This window comes from Urocampus carinirostris, chromosome 4 (genome assembly GCF_059441175.1).
Source record: "Urocampus carinirostris isolate Australia breed hairy pipefish chromosome 4, RoL_Ucar_1.0, whole genome shotgun sequence".
NCBI classification, from domain to species: Eukaryota; Metazoa; Chordata; class Actinopteri; order Syngnathiformes; family Syngnathidae; genus Urocampus; species Urocampus carinirostris.
Genome location: NC_142352.1, coordinates 37,157,552 through 37,175,366, shown reverse-complemented (window position 1 = coordinate 37,175,366; position 17,815 = coordinate 37,157,552). Strand labels below are relative to the sequence as shown.

At 38.0% G+C, this 17,815-nt stretch overlaps 1 protein-coding gene across 1 annotated transcript in view; it reads left to right on the top strand.

The window, feature by feature from the left end:
• Nucleotides 1-17,815, top strand: part of galnt18b (UDP-N-acetyl-alpha-D-galactosamine:polypeptide N-acetylgalactosaminyltransferase 18b) — a 145,239-nt gene that overhangs the window by 55,301 nt on the left and 72,123 nt on the right. The window contains exons 2-3 of the mRNA XM_088334432.1: nt 10,441-10,636; nt 12,880-13,046. Of these exons, the coding sequence (XP_088190558.1) occupies nt 10,441-10,636; nt 12,880-13,046 (363 nt within the window). The remainder of the gene's footprint in view (nt 1-10,440; nt 10,637-12,879; nt 13,047-17,815) is intronic.

The following is a 17,815-nucleotide window of genomic DNA, read 5'->3' as shown; positions in this document are numbered from 1 at the left end:
CCATGGAGCACCTGGTGGTGATCATAATTTCAATGCGGTCTTTTGACTTTCAATGTAAGCCGCTTAAATACTAGCTGTTGCCATGCTTTGCAGTTTGTTTTATGTGGACACAATGACATGTGTGCCAGGCCTGCTCTTTGACCTACGGCATCCACAAACCAACCTGCCCCTGTAATAGCATTTGCTGTGCATTGTCTGCCACAAAAGCCAACGCACAATAAAAATTTGCAAAGTATCAAAACCGCAAAAAGTAAACCGTAATACAGTAAGGAATCACTGTACTGTTATTTTACAATCATTAACAAGTTACCCACCGCTGCAATATCAACTTTTACTGTTGCTAATGTTAGTCTTTGTGACTTTGTTACTTTGTGCACATTCTGACCTAAAAAATAGCTTTGAAAAAAGCTATCATATGAAAAATTATAACTGGCTTGAGTATAGGCTCAAAAGATGAACGAGCAGCCGTCTTTACATGACTGGTTCATCGGCAACATTATCTCATCTCTTTGCTCAGAAATATATTTCTGATTTATATCCCGTGCGGGTGCTTCAAGAGGCTTTCACTCGCTATCCACTTTATTAAGAACCGCCCCTGCCCCCTTATAAAATGGCGAGTCAGGGATTCCCACTTGGATATGATTTTTTTTGGCGAGGTTGTCCATTTATCTCTGAAAGAATTCCAACCGCCTTTGGCTCTGCTTTTAAAGCACTCGTTTCATTTTTATCAGAAGTGAAGCCTTGCCTACAGATTTGATAATGTGAATTTATAAAAAAAAATCTCAAAGAGCCGCTATTTCCCCATTTCTTGTCCGATTTAGGCTTACAGGTGATTTTTACCACACACTTCTTTGCCTTGTTGTTAGTCAACCACAGAACTCAACAGACAGACCTCATTTGAAATATTTCCCCACTCAAAAACTAGTAAAGAGAAGGCATCATTATTTTTACATATATCAAATGAGTAGACAGTTATTTTTGAAGTGTAGTGAAGATGAAATACCAGAAATCATTATGAATATCCATCTTAGTTCAGGTAATGTTGTGCCGTAAACCTTGTGGTGAAGAATGAGAAGAATTTTCCTGAGCGCTGTGTACCACTTATTATGTTAGGCGGAGGAAAGAAAAACGACTGGACTAGTTTTAGGTTTGGTGAGTGGTAAAACGAATAAAGGAAACACAAAAGTCATTTGAACAAAAGCCGGCAATTTAATAAACAATGGACAAGATGATCCACAAATCATTAACAAATAAATAATAGTAAAATAACGCTTGTACTTGGTTTAAGGTGTTAGGGTTAATCTTGGTTTATTAATCCTGTTTATATTGTATACCAATTTGATGACCAATTGAATACTCTAATTTTAGTTGATAACGCTTTAATTGCAGCACCTATGCTGTTAGGTAGATGGAAGAAAAGCTACTGGACTAGTTCTAGGTTTGGTGAGTGGTAAAATAAAAAGAGGAAAGACCAGAGTCAAAAATAATTCGAACAAAAGCTGACAATCTAATAAACAATGAACAAGACACTAGACAACAATGACCATAAATTATGGTAAAAGAACAATGTAATTTGGTTTATGGTGTTGGATGAGAAATCTTAAATTTGATTTATTTTTGTTTACTAACCCAGTTTTATTTTTAATTTCAATGTAATGACCGTTCCATCCTTCCATTCATCCATTTTCTGCACCGCTTATCCTCAGTGGGGTTGCGGGGGTGCTGGAGCCTATCCCAGCTATCTTCGGGCAGGTGGCAGGGGACACCCTGAACGGGTTGCCAGACAGTCGCAGGGCACACAGAGACAGACAACTCACTCGCTCATTCATACCTAGGGACAATTTGGACCGGCCAGTTAACCTGACATGCATGTTTTTGGAATGTGGGAGTACCCGGACAAAACCCACGCAGGCACGAGGAAGAATATGCAAACTCTGCACGGGGAGGCTGCGGTAGCACAGATAAACACGCCAGCCGCTGTGCCACCCATGATGTCCGGTCATCTACTCTTATTTCGGTTAATAACATATTATAAGCCACAAAATTTAGATTTATGCACAGTAAATAGGGTTTTAGAATCAACCTAAAACAGTTTTGTGTCCAAATTTAAAGACACACAACAATACACTTCAAATTTTAATGACAATTCACATAAATGACAAGAGATTTTTTCAAGGTTCTTTCTAATGTTTTTCAACCACTTCAGAAAATCCCAAATTCACAAATTCATGGGTAAGTTACAATGTGGGCACCTACTGCTTGTAGTTTTGTGTAGTTTGTGTGTATACTATTTTTTTTTATTTTTTTTACAAAAGCAACAGGTGCGGTTTATACTCAGGTGCGCCCTATAGTCAGTATAGTCTTACCAAAGTTTGTATTGTACCTCAGAGAAAGAATGAAGAGTATAAAGAGTAATTCTGACAAAAGTGTGTGAAAATATGTGGCATATATAAATATTTTCAGAGTCTACTTAATATTTAACAATGGTAATTTGTGACCACAAAGAACATGACACATTAAAGTCAACATTGCCTCGGAGCAAAACAGCAAAGTATGTGGTGGCTAGTTGCAGACACTTTACTCACACTAATGACAAAGAATGTCAAAAACTGGACCGTTTTCCCAAAGGTGAAGAGAAAGCACAAAGAGAACCTTTCTCCCCTTTTCAAGGGCAAGAGCGATTTCTGGGTTTAATGAGGAGTGTAGCACAAAGCGGTGGAGATGACAAAGGATGCCGCAAGTAAACATGACCCTACTACTAAATTCTGCCTCTGCGTATGCCCTCTTGGGGATAAACAAAGAGGAAGACAAAGCAGCACACGACCTCTTCTCTTTGAAAAGGAAAATGTCAGTTTGATTAGCCAGCTTCTGATGCATCCTAATGAGAGATTGTGCCCCCCCAAGTCCTCAGCTGCACATAGTATCTTCCAGTGGTGGACTGGCCATCACTTGTTGGATTGTTTTAATCGAACGTCTTTCGGGGTGATGGACCCATGTGGGGGAAGCAGAAACTGCCATATACACCGGACTTCTTTATTATCTATCCCCTGAAGTGTGCGATATAAATATACTTTTAAACAAATTTGTAATCCTACAAAGTAATCCTTATTTCTACGAAATATACCTGTAATTTGATTACGTCTTTCTTTCTGTAACTGTAACAGAGTACAATTAAAAAATATGTATATCCTAATTACATAATGTTGTTACATGTATTCTGTTACTCCCCAAGGCTGATTATGACAAGCACAGACCAGTGAAAAACGCAGTGAAAAAAACGAACAAAATCAATGATTCACTGTCAAAGTGGTAAACCAGGGTGCCAAATTTGGTTTTGCAGTGTCTCCGTATTTATTATATTGAAATTGATATATATTTACAGTACTCAATAAAAATTAATTTACTTTCCTTAAAACACTGTTTTACAACGTAGTAGTCTGTCAGTCGCTATCCAGCCGTCAGCCTGAACAGTAGCTGAGATTAAATCAGAAGGATTCAACTGTCAAGTTTGACTTCAAAGTGGATAGATTTGTACGGAGTCTGTGAGTCCGAGGCTTGGCAGTGGTGATGGAAACTTTAGCAACAAACAGATCAATTCATGTATTTAAGCATGGAGAAATGTTTAATCTCTGTTCTATTCCTCTCTGCCGCAATGTTGTAGTAACAAACACAGCAAGTGTTGATGTTGAATTGCAAGTGATTTCCAAAGAATCGAAAGTCGCTCCCCACGGGAGTGTTTGCAAAAAGCTAAAAGCAAACACAAACAATGAGAAGCAATGAATTCCTCTGCTGGAATTCTGTTTGGTAAAATATTACTGACAGCACGTTGGGGATTTTCTGCATGAAAAGGACTGAGTGCCAAATGGTTTCCCGTGCACTCCATCTCCTTTGTACGGCAGCCTTTTTTTTCATATTCACAAATAAATATTTAAGTGTGAGTCACTAGAACGATGAGATCAGAGTGTGGCCTACATCAAGGACTTGTCCTGCTTATTAGTCGCCCTCCGAAGGAAAATTGAATTCATATTGTGACAGCAGCTAAGTGTCTGATGTCTGTACTTTATATGCCGGATGACACTGCGGTGGAGGAGAAATTGTAAAATGTCTTCTTGCGTTTTGGACCGTCGGGGCACATTTGTTTAAAACGTCTGTTGGATGTCAAAGTAATCTCGAGATCTTTTCATCTCTTCAAATCCATTTGACTCTGTTGTCAGCATGCAACGGCTGTACTGTAACAATCAATGGGCACGTCATGAAACGCTGAGTTCTTTTTAGGTTGCAGGATCTTTTTTCCTAGGACTTTTTTTGTTTCACGATTGTGCTTGGAACTGAGCCAGGGTGACCATTTTCTAACTGTCAAGGCAACTCAGGTCTTCAGAACAATAAGTGGAGTCTATTTTGCCATGCCAAGGTTCCAACAAAGGATGAGTAACCATTATAGTGAGCCCTTGTTTTTTGTGGAGGTTTGCGTTCCGAAAAGGTCCCATGATAGATTTCGGTGACATAAAATATATACAACTGGAACAAAATCACAACTATAGATCTACAAATAGAAGCACAGATCACATAATCACAGTTGATTGAAGGGTCTTTATTGTCACTATACAACTGTACAACAAAATTGGAGGGCTTTTCCTTTTAGCGTAAGTAAGCGATGTAGAGCAGCCGGCTAGCTGCATGCTAGCATCGTGGAACTTTAAATTGAGCCATGTGTCTGTGATAATTAAAATACAATGAATGTAGCTGTTTGTAGAGATGTAGCTCAAGGTCCTCTGTTTTATAGGTAATGGATCTGGTGTTGGTGAGATACAGGCCCTGGCAGGGGTGGCTTGTTAGAGTTGTTACGTATCCAAGCCGCAGTAAGCCAGCTGTGCGGCACCGCTATTGCTTTAGCTGTGCAGCACCGCTATTGCTTTCCCAATGCCGCCTCAGTCTCTTCCCGGACCTCATAACAATTCATGGGGCACCAGGTGGTGATCACGCTCTTCACACTTAAATGATGAATTTCTTTTCAATGTAACGAGCAGCTAAAATACTTTTTACAGTTGCTGTGCCTCGCAGTCTGTTGTGGTGGACACATTGACTTGTGTGCCCGCCCTGCTGTTTGACTGACAGCATACATCAGCTTATTACATTCATGCTTACAGTCACGTCCACCCAACACGCGCGCGCACACACACACACACACACACACACACATACACACACTCAATCTCCCCCTTGACAGCATTTGCTGTGTGCTTTCAGCTGCAGAACACAATGCAAGATACTTTAATATCATTGACAATTTAAATAATTAACTGCAACAGTGAACCAGCAATAACTGGAGCGCCTAGTAGCGAGGGAATACAGTATTATTTTTCCCGTTCTCTGCTTCTTTCCTACCTCCTCGCGTTGCCTTCTTTCTCGTTGTCGAAAAAGCAATTTTGTACCCAAAAACACTAAACCGGAGTCTAACAGATTATCTTGGCTATTGACAAATTAAGAAAGAAAAAACTTTTTGTCAATAGTTAGTTATTTTTTAATGTTCCCTATCAATAACTAATCATCAGAGGCGTATGTCATTGATTGACCCATCATCAATTTAAAAAGAATGCCTTGCTTTGGTAATTACTTTTAGAATTCTGAATCCCTCACATACCTGGGTGTATAATGCAGCAGACATGCTAAGTTACTCAACAATCTGGAAACTACTGCTTTTGTGGAAAAATTTTGAACATGTATTTCTAGTTTCATTTTGCACCCAGGGTTTGTACGAGTGCTTGAAATCCTTGAAAGTGCTTAAATTTGTAATGTTTTTTAAGGATTGAAAAGTGCTTTCTCAACATACCGCTTAAAAATGACACTGCTCTCTGGTGGCTTTTCTTCGCCATTTCTTCCTTCAAAACTACTCATTTAAGCTCCACCTTTTGTTTTGACTGTCCTACCACCTGCATCCAAGCAACCATGCGGAAAAAGAAAAAAACTATTAGAAAGGGTTTCGCGCTGCTCGACAGTAAGTATCAAGTCTTAAGGAATGGTTTCATTATGATAAATCACCATTAGATAGCAATAGTGGATTTGATCACATCTTTGTTTACACATTGAAGCAGCCCCCACTTCCCTTTTCCGGTGAATGAGAGTGTGTGGTTGGCCCCACGTAGCGAATAGGCATACTGAAGCAGTGTGGTGAGAATAGTGAAGATATGGATAAATAGTAATAGGCAGTTATAACTCCTCAACATGGCTTATTTCTTTCAAAAAAGAAAAGATGAGTCCAATTGTCATTGTCCGGTAAGGGAAGGATGAACGTGGTTACCTGAGGTAACGTGGTCGTAATGGTAACTGAAAGTTTATGCACCGTTAATGCATAATTCATGTATTAGTTTTGTGTTTTTGCAATAAAAGGGTTATTTTGCAAGTAAAGTGGTCTTGTGTTTATGGAAAGCATTTTTTAGACAATGGAGGCTTTACAAATGGAAAAATAGAACCAAAGTGAAAATTCTGCTGAAATGTTTTTCTCAGAAGTTTTTTTGATAATGAGTATTTTTAAGAAGCAATGTTCAACTGTTGTTTTCTAAACAATGGAAAATGCTAGAATCATATTGTTTTTCTAAATAAAGATGGGGGTTCAAGCTTTCTTAGGAGATGTCCTATCTATGCCCATATAGCTACAAAACTAAATATTCTGTAGGCCTTCATAAATCAGTCAAAATGGCAAAAAATGGCTTCTCATTCTTGAGAAACACCTTGAATTGAAGGAGTTGATTAGCTAAGGTATATATATTGTGCGCTTTTTACTTCAAATTGAAAACAATTGTAATTTAAAGCAGGAGGATCATATTATTTTTGGTTGCCAAGAGAAAACAGTGATGAAGAAGCATTTTATTAAGGCTGTAAGACAAAAATTAATAATAATGGTTGGCCTTTAAATACCAAGCAGTCTCTTCTCCACAAGCTGAGAAACACGAATGAAAATCATTTGATTAAAAAATAAATAAATCAGTAGACTTTCATAGATTAAATATTTATCACTTCATTTGTTTTTGTTCTTGCATCGGAAGAATCACCTTGTTTCAAATTTGGCTTTGGAAAAACATATGATGAGGACATTTGGAAGTTATATAGCGATCGTGTTTGTTTCCGTGCTTGCGGGCCTTACAACTAGAAAAAAATTGATGCAGTTGAACCTCTTTTTCACTTGATTTTAACAGATTTTAAACACATATGTACTTTTGGTACCCGTTGCCTCTGGGCTTGGCGCTTGGCATCAGGTGTTCGAATTGAGGGTTTGGTCACCTAATGACTCCCAACAACAGGTGTTTCGAGGGGGCTGGAAATCCCCTCCTCTGTAGCAATTTCCCAGAAAGAGTCAAGGTTGCAAGAATGTGTGTGTGTGTTCTTTACTCGAGCTACCTCCACGGGGGCATATGAGCCAAACTCACAGCCCGCAGGCCACACCCGGTGTACAAATATATTTGACCAGCAAAATAATTGTATCTACTATAATAGCCTGGCTAGATGAAGCACTGATAACTTTCAAACTACAAATCCCATAATGCAGCGCTTCAGCTGCGGCGCAAGACTTCACAGAAATGTTACCGCATCAATCGATTAGCTTGACCCTGACGAGCGCAGCCACTGTTAAAACTACTTAGAAACTCATTCACTAACAAATATTAAATGTCAAATTGAAGTGTCAGGAAGCGGAGACGTGACACCCGGGGACTAGCATCTATACTTCCCGCTGAAAAAGAAGGCTAAACGGAGAAGAACAGGGGGTGTTTCTGGTGGAGTGGATAACGTGGATGCTAAACCATCTCAATGGCCAAAATAAAAATGGATGCTGAAAAACGCCTTTCCATACAGATGGGAAGCCAGATACATGTTTACCGACATTGCCGGTAAACCCTAAACTGGTTGCCAGCCAGTCGCAGGGCACACAGAGACAGACAACTCACTCGCTCATTCATACCTAGGGACAATTTGGACCGGCCAATTAACCTGACATGCATGGTTTTGGAATGTGGGAGAAAACCGGAGTGCCCGGAGGAAACCCACGCAAGCACGGGGAGAACATGCAAAGTCCACAAAGGAATGTTCGATCTCAGACCTGTGCTGCACACGCGCTAACCACTGCGCCGCCATGCTGCCCCATTTGTGTGTGTACAACAAAAATACTACCACAGAAATACTACAAAAGTACTACAAAATATCATTAATTTTTTTAACAGGAGGGCACCAACACACTAGAGCCTCAGGGTTAGACAGTTTCTGAAAACAACACTGCCAGATAGAATGATTGTACGATCTGGTGAGAACGATCACGATCCCATGTCCTGGCCTCCCAGATCTCTAGATCTAACACATTGCTATTTATTTTTGTGGGGATTTGTAAAAAAATTTGTGCATGTGCCTCCTATTCCAAGAGATGTGGATAAGCTAAAGGGAGGAAGAACAGAAGTTGTTGCAACAACTGACAATTTAATGCTGACTTTGACTAATCGGCTTGGTGCGTTATGTGACCAATGGTGCGCTCATTTAAAATCTTTTAACATTCCATGAAGAAAAATAGACGACAAGCTTTCCTAATTTACTAGATGTGTTTTTGTATCCATAATACTTTTTGAGACATTCAATTTCAAAACATACGCAGCATGATATGAAAAAAACTTTCCACATAGTTCTGCAACTAAGCTTGAAATTGTTTAATTCAACCTTTAATTGAAATATATGAAAACATGACCATTCGGGGGGGTTTTTTTTGGTTGCAACGTAAACACACTGTCATGTACAATGTAAGCATACATTACTAAAAAATGTTCTGAGTTTTAAAATAATTAAGATTAAAATAAATTAAACAAGAATTGTCTTCCACTTAGCTAAGAGATGTTTATTAGTTGTTTAAGGGGTTTATTATCTCTGCATAACATGAATCTGTTTAAAGTAGTGTGGGCTGTTAAAGCTTTGTCATAAAACCTCTCCCTAACAAAATCAGTAAGCCTCTGGGATTAACAGATGATACCAAAGTGACTTTTCAATCTATTTCATTTCCTTCTTATTAGGACATGCAAATGAACAATATATCCCATTATCTTCAACACGTTTTTCCCGTTTTTTCTCATTTATCTCTTTAAATTTAATCTGTAACAGGATAGGTTGTCTCGCTGTGAATTTAGATTCACAAGCGCTTCCGCGATTTTCTTTGAATACAATTATTTTTCATGGCCAGCGCGAGGCTGGCATCCACTCCAAGGTTTACTAAACCAACCCGTTTCGTGCTTTAATATTCACATCCGAGTGTGAACATTCCTGGTGTAAGGCCCCGACAGGCAGCAGGAGTCAAAGGAATTCCTACATCAGACCGGCAACCTGTGGAACTCACAATAAGCGTGCATTTTTTACCTTCTTTCAATTAGCATTCCAAACCTATTTGCCATCAGGTTACTGTCTTGATTTATAAACACCTCCTGCATGCATTTATACAATTCCTAGAGGAAGGCTCGACGACTGAGCAGATGCTGCCGATGTTTTATGGAGATTGCGTCTGTCATTACGGGCAGCAGGGTATTATTTTTAGCACCTCTAATATGCCCTGTTCTTAAACATTTGTCTGTTTTTTTTTTGAATGTTGATAAATGTCAAGTGCCATACAGGCTCTCTCTAGTGGTTGTTGTTAGAATCACTGCACAAGTTGTATTTTGGGGTAGCAGCTATTAAACATTAGGGTTTATTTACAGGAGAAAACTTTCTGTGTAGTGCTGATTTAATTTGTATTTGCTTGCAGCTATGATCTACCATAGATCTGTTTAATGTGTATGGCAGGGGTCACCAAACTTTATATTAATTAATTTAAAGAATAGAATAGAATAGAATTTATTGTCATCAAATCAAGTGAAACGCACAACAAACGGAAAAATGCCATCCTGATAGTGCAAGAACATTTACAAGATAAAATGTCACAGTTAAGATAGTAAGGTAAGGATAAAAGTATAAAAATAAGTAATATTAAATAAAAAAAAATTAAGACCTTAACCATTCCTTTACATATTATCAATATTAGGATCATTCTGCACACCTTACCTGCTGCTACACATCCCATATGCTCAATGGCAAGCTGTTACTTTGAAACTCTCGAAGCTTCTGGGGCAAAGAGTAGATGTGATGGGATTTTTTTTTTTTCATTTTACTCCCTGGAGGTCAAAGAGTCAGAGTGTCTGCAGACGTAACCACCTGCCTCTTTTAGTGATTGGATATTTCATTCAAGGACACTCGGGCTTCCCATCTGGAGTGTGAACTCTTGCTCTGTTTTGAAACAAGTCTGTCACATGCTTGATCAGATCACGAGAACGCCATTTATCTCAATGGAAATGACCACGGCGCCATATTTGCTTTGCTGTCACATAACATACAGATGTGCTCCAGACAATCTTTGACGCTATTTGTCTTCTTGGGTCTCAGAGGCTCCGGGCCGAGGAGAGGACGGGGAGGCGGACGCTTCATTTTCGGACTCGTCGCTCTTCGCTCAATGGGGTCAGGAGCTCAGCGCCGACAATCGTCGAGTGGCGCTCAAGATGTTCCAGTACTACGGCTACAACAGTTACCTCAGTGATCGACTCCCATTAGATAGGCCAATAGCAGATCTCAGGCCATCTGGGTAAGAACGGACACAATAAAAACTGTCTAATTAGAATAAAACAAGTGCACAAGTGTCTCATGATTCAAATGCTTTGAGGAATTAATCATATTCGTCGTCAACTTTGTTTGGTTATTAGTGGCTTTTAATTTATTCACAAAAGTGCTGAGTCAAGAAGATTAGTGTCCAAGCTCCAATTTAATCCAAAACAGAGTAAAACCTAAACATTCAATGGAAATACAAGACACCAAGCCACAAACAATTGACAAAATCCACAAAGCCTTTATCAATCTCAATGTAATACACCAAAAGTATTTATCAGCAAAAGGGTTTTACAGATGTTAGGGTCGAAGGCGCACCCATGGAAGAAGATGGTGATTATGCCATGTGTCAATAAAAACTTTAACCAGACTGAACCAATATGGCTCCAAATTAGAGTTGAGCGAATCGATCCAAATATAAAGTACTTGGATCAGATTGACACTTGACTCCCCCACCAATCTCCTATAAAGCTTCACCTATCTATGTAGATAACGCAGTCCTTTCGCTCACCTAGCACCTTGCCCACTCATTTAGTTTATGCCTGAGTCATGACTGATAGGCACACTACCTGCATCATGCCTGCCAGGCAGAAGAGAAGCCAAAAACTATGTGCCCACACTTACCAGAAGTTAAAACAAATTGAAATAAACACCTGGAAAAAGAGAGCAACGTACTGCAACTAAATCTGTAAACATGATACTGTTCCTGAAAACAAACCTGGAAATCCGTTTTCACTGTGGCAATTGACACTTTATCTGCATTATTGACTGTATTAGAAAAAAAATGTGCAATGGAATGTACTTTAGTCCTCTAGTGTACATTGTTATACAGTATTTAAATTTTTTTGTTACATTACTTTTTTGTTTGACCTTCTTGGATATGGTTCTCAAACAGTTGTTATAGAATAGTTCTAATCATTTTTTCATACTGTTGTAAATTAAATGTTTTTAGTGCTTAAAATATTTGTGCTGTGCTTATTGTAATACTAAAGGGGTAAGTGTTCAATTAGATAATCATGACATTTCCATGCAAAAAGTATCGGTATTGGTCGATACTACCATGTATTTGCTCAGCTCCATAACAAAATTCCCAGTATCGCCCACCCCTACTCCTAATGCAATGTACTTCCTGTCTCGGAGTCTCCTTCAAAATAAATATTCAACACTACGTAAACTTTATATTAACTTTTCCTGGGTCCAGAACAATCGGATGACACAAGTCACTTAATTGAACTATTAACAGTACGATTCAGAGCATGTTCGGATTTCTGTGCACGTTTACGTGACCTTACGAAACCTGAACATTGGCAATTTTCTGATCTTGATTTAACGATTCCCCTGCATGCAAACATAGCCATTGATTGTGACTTACATTATAAGGAGACTCCAGAAAGGTTACAACAGCCTACAAGGGAAGGTCGTAGTGCTAATTCTGGCACGGTTAAAAGTTCCCGGGGATGTTTTGTCCACTGCAGTAACTCTGTTGCCACCAGTATAAACTCTTTTGATGTGTTCGGAAATAGTTTGGGCTTAGGGGCGCATTAATCACACGTTTGGCCTTGGTGTTGTCCTCATGCGTCTTTGAAGATATGCTCAGGCAAAGGCATTATGTAAACACCAGACTGTTTGCTTGGATAAACAAAGAGATGCGGTGATGTGATTTGGCTAATGTGGCGGTGGCATGTGATGTAAATAGCCAGAAGAAAGATGTGACAACATTAGTTACTTAAAAGAGGGGTCCGTAATTTGAACATAGGCTACTTGCTGACACCATCTTCTGGCTGAAATCATCATTGCAACCTCTGTCAAGCTGCGTGTGTGTGACACCTGCAAGTATGTGACTTTCTTGCTCAAATAAACTGTTCTTGTTTCATCTTTTTGGGGGTTTGGCAGTTTGACTGTATTTTAAACTGTGCTTTTCTTACTTTCACCATTTATATCTTAGAACAAAAGAAAAGCACAAGTAGGCGCGTGAAATTACTCTCTTCACCCCCGTCTTCTTTCCTCGAGTGTAATGTGTTCTGCGGTCGTAACACAGATGATAAAAGTATGATGAAAGCAGATAGGTGCAGTGTTAACTAATCTGGGCATTGCTAGCATATACCTAATAGAGGAAAAAACGACTGTTTTTAAGGACACCTGAACAACGCAATTTTAGTCACGATAATATAACATTCTGTTTCTCTTCCCTACCTGACCACCTGTTTATTGGTCTTTCTACAGATGCAGAAACATCAGTTATCCTTTGAACCTGCCACAAGTGAGCATCGTGTTCATTTTTGTGAACGAAGCTTTGTCCGTTATTCAGCGGTCCATTCACTCAGCCATTAGTAGAACGCCCTCCTATCTTCTCAAGGAGATCATACTGGTGGATGACAACAGTAATAACGGTAATCAGCAACCTTTTACAAAACAACAGTTTATCTTGCCTGAAAACAGTGTCCTCTGTTATGTTTAGTGGTGATGAACACAGAACATAGTCTTACCATTACTATATTTTATTACCCACTAGGAATACGGTGACCAGCAAAAGTACTGTCCGCCACACAAGAATATTTTGTCATATCCACCTGCTAAACTCTCACTGGAGCCACATGAGGGTCTTTGGCAGATAGTGGCTCCCCGGCGCTTTTAAAAAATGTATGATAATGGAAAAATATATGATTTCTGTAGGACAGTCCCGGAAGGTAACTGCAATTTTTCAATATGTCCACATGATGATGACAAAGTATAATGTAAAGTGCATTTTGTTCTTAATCCATACGGTGGTAGAATAAAAAGGAGAGATTAATTATAAAATTATAATTTGACATTACAGGAGCTATTTGTAAAAGGTTTTAAAGTACAGTATTTTATTTGTTTAAAAGATACTTTGGCCTGTAGTCAAATCTTGTTCTTAATGATTAATGACTAAAAACACAAATAATAAATATATATTTAAATAAATAAAGGTTTATACTTTTAACAGTTGTGGGACGTTTTTGAAACGTCTCGTGAAAACGAGAGATTACAGTACAGCTAGCTCAGAAGTCTTTTCCCCGTCGAATATATATGTATATATATATATCTATATATATATATATATCTATATATATATATATATAGATATATATATATATATATATATATATATATATATATATATATATATATATATATATATATATATATATATATATATATATATATATCTATATATCTATATCTATATCTATATATATATATATATAGATATATATATATATATATATATATATATACACATAGTTAAAAGAACATTGACAAGTTGCATACAAGTCCATCTTGCGCTACTCAAGTCCTCAATTAATTTTCTAAACATTTGATACAGTAAAAATCCATACAAGTTAATGAAAACCCTCATTGTTTGCGTTTATGATTACAATTCTAACCTCTTTTACGCAGTTAGCCTCAGTGAGTTTACAACATTGGTCCGGCCCTGAGTGCACCATGTAGCTCGCAGCAAGCTCGGAGCAAATCAATGTGGTTCTGCAGTCCCGAGGTGTATTTTGAGTTTTTTAATGACTCCCCAGTTGGAGCGAACTGTAAATCCAAACACAACATGAAGAATCCATTTTATATTTGAATAAAAAATGTTTCGTTGGTAAAACGAAAATGCGAGCCAGGCTAATGCTAAAAGTCAATGTAGGAGCCTGAGTGTGTGTTTTGTGTCACTGCAATAACAGTAATTAGAGCTTAAAATTCTTCTGTAAACCTGCACGGTGGATGCGCATTGTCTACCACCTGCGTTAAAGACTGTGCAAGACTGATTATAAAAATTGGTTTGCAGTTATTTAAGGGAACATAAAGAGTTTCACCTCCTATGCAATCAGTACTGCTCCTGTGTGCCACTTTAATGTTGGCAATTTAAAATGTGTTTCTCAGGATTTAATTAATGGCTGACTAGCCCTGATTAGGATAATTGCCCTGTAGCGCAATGCTAACCTGCAAAGGTTTCTGCATTGAGGTGTCCTTGATTTATGATGGCAGTCCCTCCAAATGCAACCCAAATATTTGTGAATAAAATATATCCAATTATGCCAAAACTGTGGTATATTAATATTTATCGGTTTGTTTGATTAAAATGAGTCTGTATGCAATAAATACAGAGAAATAGAAAAAAAAAACATTTGCTTTTGTGGTGCGGGTTTTACAAATGCTCTCAAATGGTATATAGAATAGAACAGAATAGAATAGAATAGAATAACATAGTAAAACATTGTATGCAACAAGATTAGAAATGGGACTTAAGGGTTAACATATAAATGTAAAAAATTTTAAAGATAAAAATTAAAAAAAAAGATTAAAAATTGTCAGAATAATAGGCAACATCTTTACAACATAGGGTTTAGAGACTGGCCCGGGTAATAATAGTGGTTAGATGAAAAAATAGTGCATTGTATCAATAGGGCAATAGTGCAATAACATTAGCAACATTCCCAAATGAGTTGCAAGTTGAAACAGTCTAGGATAAAACCCACAGAACAAACTCAAAACAACCCCAAAACGCCAGGAAAGCACCCAGAGCAATTTGATTGGGTGCGCGGTAGGGATGGGTGGAGCTATGGGAAGAGCGAATTGCATAGAATTCCCTCCACCAGCGGATAGCAAACCTTCTGTATGTTGATTTTATGTTTAAATTGTCAAGACAGGCTAGCCTAAATTGACAATTTGAATGTGTTTTTATCTTACTTAAGTGTCTTTAATTGGTATCAGTTTTTGTCGCAGCTGTTGTTTATGAGGCTGTTCAGAAAAATAATTTGGTATTTTTATTGTTTTTAACTTTATTTTAGCTTTCTTTTTCCTAGTATTGTTACATTTTTAGTTTTCTTGTAAAATAAAAATGATGACACTCCAAATTAGCATTATTATCTCCCCTTGGATTTTTCAAGAACCACTTAAAAAAACAATAATACAAGTTACTTTAAGTAGGGGGGAAAATTTTTTTTTAGATGGGGCAGTGTATCTTCTAACATTGTCTCGAAACAAAGTGAGTTTGCAAAGTTTTAACAACCATTACTTCTTCATCAAATAATTATCAAAATAATATTCTGCTTTCAACTACTAGCTATGGAAAAATATTATAGTTACTCTGCTGATGACCGGAAGGCTGCACAAATACTCGACAACTGCGGTCTGTTGGGAATTAATATAATTATGATCTTAACAATTCAATTAAATGGACACAGCCTCACGGGACACTTTTGCTAGATAAGAGCATTTTGCTCATTCTAAGGATGTTTTTTTTCTTTGTTTTTCAAGAAAAAACAAAATATTTTAAAACAAGAAAAAATATAATTTCAAGGTGCTATTTAGAATTTGATCATTTGTTTTACTTGCTGATGCCCTGTTCTGCCTCAAATAATTATTGCAGCCTCTGTAAAGCTACTCGTGTGGCACATGCAAGTACCAGAATTTCTTAGACGTGCTCCAAAAAACTCATCCCTTTTCATCTTTCTTGGGGTTTGGGTTATCATTAGTTGTGATTGCTGCAGCAAGGCACAACTACATTGCCAAGTGCTGTAAGCACAGGGCAATGTAGTTGTGCCTGCCTATCTTCTTCCGCCGAATTTTGACGGGCCTCTCCTCCCAGAGCATTTGGAGAAGACCAACGATTCATATACCAAAAATTCCGGCCGAATCAGGACTCTCCTGCGACAATACAGATTTTCGATACGAGTCTCCGGGGCCCCGGAGACCAAAAAAAGTCCCCATCCGGAATAATGGGTTTTGAAAATCTCCCATCCGGGCCCATTCATTTCTATTGGTAGTCATGGTAATGAGGGCTTTTCCAGAGGGTAGTCATAGTAAGCAGGGACTGTCCAGGGTGGCTTGAGGGGGCCCAACCCCACATTACTTTTAACATGGGTAAATGGTGAATTCCAAAGAGTGTATGCTAGCGAGAGGATGCTAACAGCTATGTGCGCCGCTAGCAAAGTGTTATAATAAATAAAAAAATATTAGCGCAAGCTAGCTGTAAACACTGTTGGTGATTAGTTGGGCTGGCATAGCCAGCCCAAGTATTAGCGATGAGAGGTTGATGCTATGCTTACTTATGCTAGCTGTAAAAACTGTTGGTGACAAGTTGGGCTGGCGCAGCCAGCCAAAGTATTTGCGCAAGCTAGCTGTAACACTGTTGGCAATGGGTTGGGCTGGTGCAGCCAGCCCAAGTATTAGCGCAAGCTAGCTGTAAACACTGTCGGCAATGCTAACTTCTTCATAGTAAAAAATTTTGGTAATGGCTATATTTTAACGACTTCATATTTACAAATTATGCTAATGGACTCTTGTTGATGAGTTATGCTAACATATACATGCTAAAAAGTGATGCTAACAGCTAAATGCTAACTTCTTCATGCTAAAATTTTTTGGTAATGGCTATATTTAAACGACTTCATATTTTCAAATAATGCTAATTGACTCATGTTGATGAGTTATGCTAACGGATACATGCTAAAAAGTGATGCTAACAGCTAAATGCTAACTTCTTCGTGCTCAAAAATTTGGTAATGGCAATATTTTAACGACTTCATATTTAAAAATTATGCTCCCCCCACAGAACCAAGTTAAAAATTAAAAATACATCTCTCTGAGTTAAAAACTTTATGCTAACTCATAATGCTAACAACTCAATGCTACCGGTTCTCTACCAACATCTGCCAGATCAATCACAACTCTTACAATTGCCGCGGGAATTGTCTAGTTTGGACTGTCTTTGTAACAGTTTATTTCTTATTTTCACATTTTCTGTGCTACATTAAAAGAAAATCGCAAGCACGAGAATGAAATCACCTTAAACAATGCACTACACCTTTAAAATGAGTGAACTTTCATCTCAATGGGACATTATTTTTGTTTTGTAGTGTAAAACACTATTTCCAAGCTGCATTCTACATTACTACTTACCAAATCTATGGGAGGGATCAAATAATGCTTTGTTACTTCACTTTCCATTGGTTCCCAGCAGTGACATGCAGTGAGGTTCCTTTCTGGTGAGGCACAGCGGCATTCGAAAATAATTGAACCTTTACCTCATTCATCATTTGATTGACAGAGCAAGAACGTAATTTGTAATCTGTGGTATACAAAATTGACTGATAAATTCCCCTTTTGAATAAAAGCATCAACTGATAGGTATTAA